General features: G+C 47.0%; 1 protein-coding gene across 1 annotated transcript in view; it reads left to right on the top strand.

The window, feature by feature from the left end:
- Nucleotides 1-5,549: 5,549 nt before the first annotated feature.
- rnd3a (Rho family GTPase 3a) overlaps nt 5,550-10,000 on the top strand; it is a 10,648-nt gene continuing 6,197 nt past the window's right edge. Inside the window, exons 1-2 of the mRNA XM_048234354.1 lie at nt 5,550-5,835; nt 6,109-6,196. Of these exons, the coding sequence (XP_048090311.1) occupies nt 5,686-5,835; nt 6,109-6,196 (238 nt within the window). The 5' untranslated portion in view covers nt 5,550-5,685. The remainder of the gene's footprint in view (nt 5,836-6,108; nt 6,197-10,000) is intronic.

Genomic DNA, 10,000 nt, shown 5'->3' with positions numbered 1-10,000 from the left:
GAGAGAATGGTGTAATGGACCCCCCTCCCCCCAAAACATACACAGACACCTCTGCTTCACCAACCCCCTTAATTAGCCAGGCATTCCAGGAGTTACGTTAGGCCACAGGCTCGCTCATATGGACCTGCATGTCGTCACCGCTCAGGACCCTGACCCCTGAACCCTGAACCCTGGGCCCTGTATAGAAATACAAAATTGTATTTACTATCCAATGCCTAATTGAAAACTAATTACAGTTGAGTGCCTCTGATAATTACACTGCTTAATTAAAACGGCAATATATCCATTATTTTTTCATTTACAGTTAATAGTTTTACAAATACAAACATGTGTTTAAGTACACATTTTTTTACACGATAACAGATGATAGTTTTGCAACAGAGAGTTTGTCACTGTTTGCATTTGAAATCACCTTTGATCCTATGACACACACACACACACACACACACACACAAACACACACACACATACACACACACACACACACACTCAAACACACATAGAGCAGGCGCTGAGATGGCCAACATGACAGGGAGGTGAAATAATGCAAATGTGTGTCGCCTATGAGACAGCAATGAAATGTCAGCGCGCCCCTCTGACAGGATGCGTATTGACAGCGATCTCTTCAGGGCAAAAGGCAATTAAGCAGTGCGACTGGATTAAACTCTGGATCCATTACCCCAGCCGGGAACGCTGGGGAAAGAAACCCATCTCGCCTCGGCACCCTCAGGACATCTGCGGAGGAGGAACAAATTAAATGCGAAATATTTATTTGCTTAAACAACTATGGAAAATAAATAAACAAACAAATAAATAAACAAACAGACAGAAGAAGCGCCCTCAGTGGTGAGAGCCTCAGCGAAGGCAAGATTCTATTTAATTGCTAATCACACTTCAGCCTGCCCTTTGCATCTGGTGTCAACTGGGAGGCCCTTCTAGTCGCAAATGATGGAGACCCTGTGCACTCTCTTGAGCAGCCGCAGACAGCTGGTCTTACAGCATCTGACATTTGGATGAAGATTGGTGGCACAGGGCCCTCTGGCTCCTCAGGGTGCTTGTCTCTGCAATACGTGTCGCACTGTATGAAAAATAAATGAGTTTTCCAATACATCGATTTGTGCATGGCGGGTTCCAGAGGGATTCATAATCAGAGGGATTTATGTTGAACACCAGTCTGCCAATTAGGATGATAGTCTCATTTATGAAACAGGACATATGGATCCAGCCAAATGGCCTCCTTTGGGTCCAATACCCAGCAATCCAATCAAAACAGCGGCATGATAGCTTGACTTCCCTTTCCCATTTTCAGTATTGTATTATGCATGACAGAACTGTTCACTTGTGGTTATTTAATTGGCATTTTTAGGCATTTAGAGAATTGCCCTGGTTTATTTGATGAAGTGGAACAATCTGGCGAGGCCCTAATTTCCTGCTGAGGCGGGTCCTGGTTTTGTCCATGCAGACGCCTCCAAGGGAAATTTCTCTCCACGGTTGCATTATATTCCTTTTTTTTTTATTTGTATTTCAAATCCCATATTGATGAATATAAATGCACTCAGACATGTTTTATTCAAACAAATCAAACTATATCTATGTGTATATATTATGCAGAATAATCAAGACCAGAATAATCACCTCCTGCAGGAATGATCTTGCCGACCATGTCAATCAAAAACAGATGGGAAGAGGGAGTTCATATAGAAGAGATCTGGATTTAGTATAGGCCCTTTCAACAAGGTAAACAAAAACAATGCTTGAACACTCTATTTGGGCCCCAATCTATTTCCTCTGCATTAAGATAACATATGGAATGTTAAAAAGGTCTTAAAGTCTTGTGGGGCCAACTATGATGCTGATAATGGAACTCTCTTGAAAGGGTCCATAGGAGGTGATTTAGGGTGGGCTACGAGTGAAGTGGAGATAGCGAAATTAGAAGTAAGGAATGAGCACCTGAGAGAATAGCATCTCCGCTACAGCAGCAGCTCATTATACACCCACGGAACGCAGCAGCAGTGAAAGAAAGAATGAGAAGCGTGCTAACTAAAGCCATTAGCGAGGCTAGCGCTGAGGGGAACAGAATAGGTTGCCTGGTTAACCCGACAGCTATGTGGTGGAGGAGGTGAGACGCTGCGGAATGCACTCTGTGCCCCTCTTTCTTCCTCTCCTCACTACCACCATGTTTTTGTTTTGTGTCTGTTCTCAGCGTGTCTGGAGTTTGAGTTCCACTGCGTGAAATCAGATGGGTGCTGATTGTCAGACTGAAATAAATGAATGCAGATGAGTTGAGTGCAGTTGTATGTAATCTTCAGCTTACATATGCATGAGGAATTGTGGGAGTTTGATACACACACACTACCTATACAAGAAAATTCAGGTCCATGTCACTCATAAGAGTTTTGAGTTGAACATTGTGGGGCTGAGCCACCCATTTCATCATGGTCTATGACAGTTTCATTATTCATGATGATATGATTTATGGGGAAGGGGGGTGCATTGGCTGGTTTTGATTATTGGCATTTTTAATGCCTATCCATAAGAGTGCAGAGTTACAGCCTGCATAAGGAACAGGGGGATCAGCATGGAGATGGTTCATGGTTCATCGTCACCACTGCAGGAAAGTGTGGAAGCAGTTTACAACAACATCTACAATGCTACTGCCCATCTGCACAGAGACACATAATGCCTGTGTACATGACAACACATCACTCGCAAACATGATTTTCTATTACCATGACGAAAAGGGAAGGAAGAGTATCCCAAAATAAATGCAGTAACCTGAGCAGCCTTGTAGTCCTAGTTGTTAATGTGCTGTACTGGCAGCAGTAAAATGAGAGAGAGAGGAGGGAGAGGGAGAGAGAGAGAGAGAGAGAGAGAGAGATTTCATCAAGTCTTAATGATACGGGAGTGCTGCTGTCAACATTGCTACCCGGCCCCAGTGCATGCCTTCATCAGGTCCACCCTGGCTGTTGGCATTTCAGGCGCTGGCATGCAGTGAAGCGAGGTAAGCTATGCCACACCATGCCATGCCATGCCATGCCAGCCTCTGTCTCACAGCAACATGAACTTTAATAGGACACTCAGACTCCAAATGCCACCTTTTTTGCCTTGCCACTCCACTGCAATGATTTCCGAGCGAGTGGACCATGAAAAGGTCTTGCTTTCTCTATCTAGTTCTTTCTCTTTCTCTTTCCCCCTCTCTCTCCCCCTCTCTTTCTCCTTCTCTCTCTTTCTCCCCATCTCTTTCTCTCTCTCTCTTTTCTCTGTGTATCTCTGTCTCTCTCTTTCTCTCTCTCTTTCTGTTCCTTTGTTCTTCCTCTGTCTCTTGGTGAGCACCTCTGTCAGGGCAGGTAGGGCTCCAGTCCTACTACGTAAAGCTCAGAGACAACTCACTGCTTGGCCTGCCAGGAGCGACCACGGAGTGTGTGTGAGTGTGTGTAGGAACAAGCCCTTTATGTGTGTGTTTATGTGTGTGTGTGTGTGTGTGTGTGTGTGTGTTTGCTTGTGTGCGCATGTGTGTGTGTGTATGTGTGTGTGTGTGTGTGTGTGTGTGTGCATGTGTGTGTGTGTGTGTGTGTGTGTGTGTGTGTGTGTGTGTGTGTGTGTGTGTGTGTGTGTGTGTGTGTGTGTGTGTGTGTGTGTGTGTGTGTGTGTGTGTGTGTGTGTGTGGGTAAAGGAGCAGAGCCTCCTGTGGGACTCATTATCAGTGCAGGAATTGAATGGAGTGCCATCAGCATTTTGCTGATGCCAGGTTATTGACAGACTGCCAGCACTTTTTAAAGTGTGACCTTTGTGTCAGAGCACCACAGTGGTGTGTGTGTGTGTGTGTGTGTGTGTGTGTGTGTGTGTGTGTGTGTGTGTGTGTGTGTGTGTGTGTGTGTGTGTGTGTGTGTATGTGTGTGTGTGTGTATGCACATGTCTGTCAGTGTGTGAGTGTGTGTGTTGTGATGTGAGTGAGTATGTTTGTGTGTGTGTGTGTTTGTGTGTGTGTGTGTGTGTGTGTGTGTGTGTGTGTGTGTGTGTGTGTGTGTGTGTGTGTGTGTGTGTGTGTGCTTGCATGGGAGAAGTGGGAGGATGGGATGATGCAGTGATGGTCTGTCTCTGACAGTAACAGAGAAACCTGATAAGAGTTATTCTGCAGCAAGGTATCTGTAAAATGAATCATTTCAATTTAATTTTCAATCATCTCAATTTTATAAATTTTTGTCTCAAAGAGCTTTACCGAGCCCAAGGCTAAACCTCAGAGAACAGATAAATCACCACTTTTGGTGTTACATTAAACCGTCGGTTAGTTGCTTTTGTTTTGGACACGATTCCAGACCTGTGACCAGAAATAATTTTGTAATCATGAATAAACAGTTGAAAGATAAGCGGAGATTATAAACCGGACTTCAGATGACAGAAGCCACACACAAGGATGTGGTCATCTAATCAGCTTAAGACGCCAGCCGATTGGCAGCAGGTTGACCCTGGGCTCACACTGTGAGTGTCGTTATCAGTGGTTCATTGACAGACTCCAAGTCATGGGGTAATCTCCACTGGGTTATCATCGGGACTTTAATCAACCTTTAATGGTGACACATTTCCTGAGAAAGGACCTTTATAAGACACGCCAAAGAAACCGAGTCATGATTGAAATATCAGCCTCACCCAGTAGAAGGGAAAAATCCCAGCTTCTGCTCATGAGCTATGATTCTTCTCTCTTGTTGTCAATATCACTACAGTTATAACAAAGATCCTTGATTACTAGCAAGGGGGATTTCCCCCCCTCCCCCTTGCAATAATCGAACGCGGAAATTGTTGAACGCTTGCGCCTCTCGCTCCGCTTTAACCCTCTCTGGTTATAATCAATGAGGCAAACCACAAACTATAGACCCTTTCAAGAGAGTTCCATTATCAGCATCATAGTTGGCCCCACAAGGCTTCTGTTTTAACATTCCATATGCTATCTTAATGCAGAGGAAGTAGATTGAGAACCAAATAGAAGATTCAAGCATTGTTTTTGTTTTTATTGTTGAAAGGGTCTATAGCCTCACTCTCTCGCCCACACTCTCAGATTGAAGAGGGGCCTGTTACTAGCATGGATCTTAAATGCCAAAATATATGGTTGTTTAGTCCTACATTGCCCTTTGATTAAAATTAATAGCCCAATTTTCATCTATTTTCATTGTGCTTATAATACACGTAGAAACACTTTTTATGAGTCCAAGAGCAATGCACAATCTGTACTGATTCAATTATAGAGTATGATATACTATAATGCCTTGCCTTCCCTTGCCTATATGAATAATCATAAATCATAAATTGAGTTGTTTCTGTCATAACTTGAAATCTACAGTGAGCTTATAAAAGATAATTTGCTTTAAAATAAAACACAATGTAACTAGACCCTTTGCAACCAGAGGAGGGCGCTGCCATGATTGTCCTTGCGTCTTCGGTGTTCTTGAAGGCGTGAGGGAGGGTTGGCCGTGTGCGATGTGAAGCACAGCGATTGGTCAGTCACTGCATGTATAAACCGGCAGATATATTTTGCAGGACAGACTCTAGTGTGAGACCGAACGGGGAGTGACAGACGCCTGAACCAGACAGGGATTTAATCAAGGAAACTAACTGTGTAAAGAAATTAATTGTGTGCGCCTGTCTTCCTCTACGTTGGTGCTTTTGCGGACAGATCCATACAGGAAATCAATGAAGGAGAGAAGATCTTGCCAAAAGCCATCACTGAAATCCGGGATGGATAGCTCACAGAGTGTGAAATGCAAGATAGTGGTCGTAGGGGATAGCCAGTGTGGCAAGACGGCTCTACTTCACGTGTTCGCCAAGGACTGCTTTCCAGAGGTGCGTTTCGGATATCCGCACACTGTCAATTGGCTTGTTTGATTGTTTCTGACTCCTGGAGAACTATTTTAACCTTAAGCGAAGTTTATTCACCAGATTGCCACGTTTACACAATTTTCACACGTTTCGAGTGTTACGCGCATTCCGTGGTTAACCGATTGCGCACAGTAGTCGTTGAAGAATGCATGCATGATCATTTATAACTATTTATTTTATTTTTTTTGCGCTGGTGTAAGTATTATAACATAATGTCTCTCCATTTTCCCATTCTAGAACTATGTCCCGACGGTGTTTGAGAATTACACGGCCAGTTTTGAAATCGACACGCAAAGGATTGAACTGAGCCTGTGGGATACTTCAGGTAAGATCTCCTGTCTGTTGCATGTAAATATAGTGTGTAATTAGTCAAAGATTAAGCATGCATTGGTTCTAGGAATCGGGTACCTCGAGCGAAACACAATAGTCAAGTTGGGCTTTGTGGCGTGACTGGTTTTAGCTTTTGTTTGGTTATTCCTGGTGTGTCTCTGCGTGTGTTGTATTAATTTTATTGCAGAGCGCAAACTCTAGCAAGGATTTTCCCCTTATGACCTCCCCCTCCCCTGTAACAGATGTTCAGCTAGAGACCATCACTAGTGTTTGAACTTTTGAGTTTCTCCTGTGTGGTGGGGTGGGTGGGAGGGGTTGCTGTTTGGCACAGGATCTGCCCGTCACGGTCATCGGACAAGCCAGAGGAAACGCAAGTAATTAATTAAACTATTAGTTTGACATTCCCCACCCTCTCCAACGCTCACTGTTGACAGACCGCCGATCATGCGTAGGAATGTATGGAATGACTCAGATAAGAACGCGATCACGAGCAGCCGATGTGCCGCGCACACCCATAGGCTACTCCACCTTTCTCGTCCTGTCCTCCTCTCACCTAGCGCTGGAAACACTGACTCAGTTGATTAAAGTCCGAAGGAAAGGAATCACGCTAGTTTCCTGCTGACGCTTAGTTCCTAACAAGGAATGTCCTTGGCATTTTGCGCGCGGCTGCTCGCGCGAGACTGCCAGTTGGCTGAATTTGACCACAGAATCGTGTCAAACTCGTTGAATGGAACGCCTGTTGTTGCGCTCCTCTGAAGATTTAACCCCCTCTTTCTTCATCTTCATCTTCGTGTGTTTGTTTATCCCCAAATTCCTGCAGGCTACCCAACACCGCTCTTCTCCTCACCCGCCCCCTTTTGTAAAGATTATTTATCACTGCTGGGCTCGCTCTCGGAGCCCCTGGAGAAATCCATCCAGGAGTCTGGAAGTAATTAGCCCCACTTTCCCCCTCCCCGGCCGGCCAGTCGGTCGTGATTGCCTGGCCCCCCTCCCCAGGCCCGCCGGGCCATCCGCAGACGAGGCTGCTGCTCGATGGGCACCGAGCTGGGCTTGTGTTCCGGACCGTCTGCTGATTTGCAGCGTCTCCAGAGCCTATGGGGCCTCGGTCTAGTCTGCCTCTGTGATTTTCCACCACACAGAGAGAGGCACGCACCGTTCGCTTGTAAAACTGTGTGTGTGTGTGTGAACTCCACTGGGTTTCCTGTGTGTGTGTGTGTGTGTGTGTGTGTGTGTGTGCGCGCGCACGCACGCACGCTTATAGACAGGCTCTACTGGGATTGCTCTTTAATGCGCTGCACTTCTAAAGGGCCCTGGGTTCATCTGAAGCCTCCCCTCCTCTTTAACAAGCACAGCCCTGCAGAACACCTGAGCTCTGGGTCTGCTAATGAGGGCAGAGCATGGCCCAGCACAGCCCGGCTGGAAACCACGGCAACATAGCCCGGCTTCGCAGCGCACTGGCAGGTCAGAACCTTACTGACACACCGGCCTGCACCCCAATACATACACACACACACACACACACACACACACACACACACACACACACACACACACACACACACTCGTCTCATCTCGTTTTACAACTGATGCATTTATTTATTGATGCTTATTTTACACCTCAGACCTGGATGTGTGTGTGTGTGTGTGTGTGTGTGTGTGTGTGTGTGTGTGTGTGTGTGTGTGTGTGTGTGTGTGTGTGTGTGGTATTCTGGCAGAAAGGCATATTTGTGTAGGTGTGTTTGGATGAGTGTGTCAGTCTCTAAGTAGGGTATTCTTGCATTGTTATTGCGTGTATGTGGGTAAACATGAGTGGGTAGGATGTATGTGTGAGTACATGAACGTGTGTGTGTGTGTAAAGAGGGTTGTGGTAGCACAGGGCTCTTTGTTATGCTAGAGGCAGCTGCTGTCTCCCTCTGCCTCACCCCTGCCACAGTCCGATGGACCGGAGTGTCAACAAATCAGTAGGACAATCAATCACTAGCCAGGCACGAAGCAACACAGCAGCCAGGCGTGTGTGTGTGTGTGTATGTGTGAGAGAGAGAGGGAGAAAGGGCAGGGTCGGACTAGCAGCTGTTGGGTGCTTTAATCACCCCCTGATTGGTGATTGGTCCTCTCTCTCTCAGTGCAGCATTTCACTGCGTGTGTGCGTGTGTGTGTGTGTGTGTGTTTATTATTTTTAAAGGAAGGTTTTGACTCAGACTTGTGTGTTTCACCAGTGAACTATTTAGTTGTGTATATGTTCACAGTGTGGCATAAACACCCCACTCTAAACACGATTACACCGTGAGGGAATGTGTGAGTGTGAACTGACCCTAAGTGGCTTCTTGTTTATGTTATTTTGGTTTCTGGTATTTTGCTTTTGTGTGAATTGTTTTATTTTTTCCTCACTTTCCATTTCAATTTGTTTTGACATTTGGAAATGTCAAATCTGGAATGAAGTCAACCCCCCCCCCTCCTCCTCCCTCTGCACACTACAGGCTGCGTGTCCTCTCTCTGCATAAATATTTCATCAGCGTCTAATCTGAATGCTTGATCATGCCTGGCTGATGGACAGGAGTACCAACCCTTAAACGTCCAGCCTGTCATTGGACTGGACTGGGAGGGGAGTCATGCGCTCAGCCTCCTCTTCAGAGTCTCTCTACAGGCCATGAACATAGAGGTTTTCCCCTGGGGCCACTCACCGTCCTTAGATGCCCTCCCCACTCCGTGTGTGTGTGTGTGTGTGTGTGTGTGTGTGCTGTAGTACTGGGGGTAGAATGGATGAGCGTAGCCTCTCTACCTATTCCCTTTTGGAAGATCTAGCCTGCAGTCCATGCTGGTCTCCCCTCCCCCAAACTCCACCCCTCCCCATTTGGCTGGCAGGCGAATTGATATGGAGGTGCCTGCAGGCCCACTGCTGGAAGGTGGTGGTGGTGGTGGTGGTGGTGGTGGTGGGGGGGGGGGGGGGGGTTGTGGGTTTGAGGGTTGTCTTTGAAGGCTCCCTATCTACCATGCCACCTCCAATCGATCCTGGGGGGTGGGGAGGTGTAAATGCCTGTTGGTTTGGAGCTTGGGAGAGGGGAGGGGGCCTGGGTTGTGAAGGGGGTTGGGGGGTGGGGCAGTGGAGGCTATGTGCAGGGCTGGCGGTATTGTTGTGCGATTATCTGCGAAAGAGTTAATGAGCTCAGCCCCCCAGTTCTCCACTCCTGAGGCAACAACTAAATACAGGCACTTCAGCTAGTCGCCTGGAGGCTGTTAGCTCCCGGCCGCATCCGCTAGTGATGGGAGAGATTTCTACCCCTCCCACAGCATCTCTCAGCCACACACACACACACACACACACATACACACACACACACACCACAAGCATCCACCACACCCTTTCTGTTCCCAGCTATTGTGTCTGCCCATTTCTCTGCATTTGGCAAATTTTGTGTGTGTGTGTGTGGGTCTGTCTGTGCGCGTGTTGTGTAAAAGTAAATGCTCCTGTCACCTTGATTTGCACATCCTGGAGACGACGCCTAGCACACTGGCCTTAAGCTAATCTCTGGACTGATCCGCGATGGAGAGATGAATTGGCCGCGTCTCCGTTCCCAGACTGGGGAAGCGCCCACCTTTGTCCACCCGGTCCCGAGGCCTCCTCTATGGCCCTTTGTGCCCCCCCTCCTTTTCTCCGCTCCCCAGTGTGTGTGTGTGTGTGTGTGTGTTTCTCCGCTCCCCCAGCAGCTATTGTTGCCAGGATTTCATTTCTGAACCGAGCAAATCTGAGCTGCGTTCTTTGCATTCCTCCGGCGAAAGGTTGCTCTCGCCACCGCCACCG

Source organism: Alosa alosa, chromosome 23 (assembly GCF_017589495.1).
Source record: "Alosa alosa isolate M-15738 ecotype Scorff River chromosome 23, AALO_Geno_1.1, whole genome shotgun sequence".
NCBI lineage: Eukaryota > Metazoa > Chordata > Actinopteri > Clupeiformes > Clupeidae > Alosa > Alosa alosa.
Note: the sequence above shows the minus strand (reverse complement) of the source record. Positions and strands in the feature narration are given on the sequence as shown.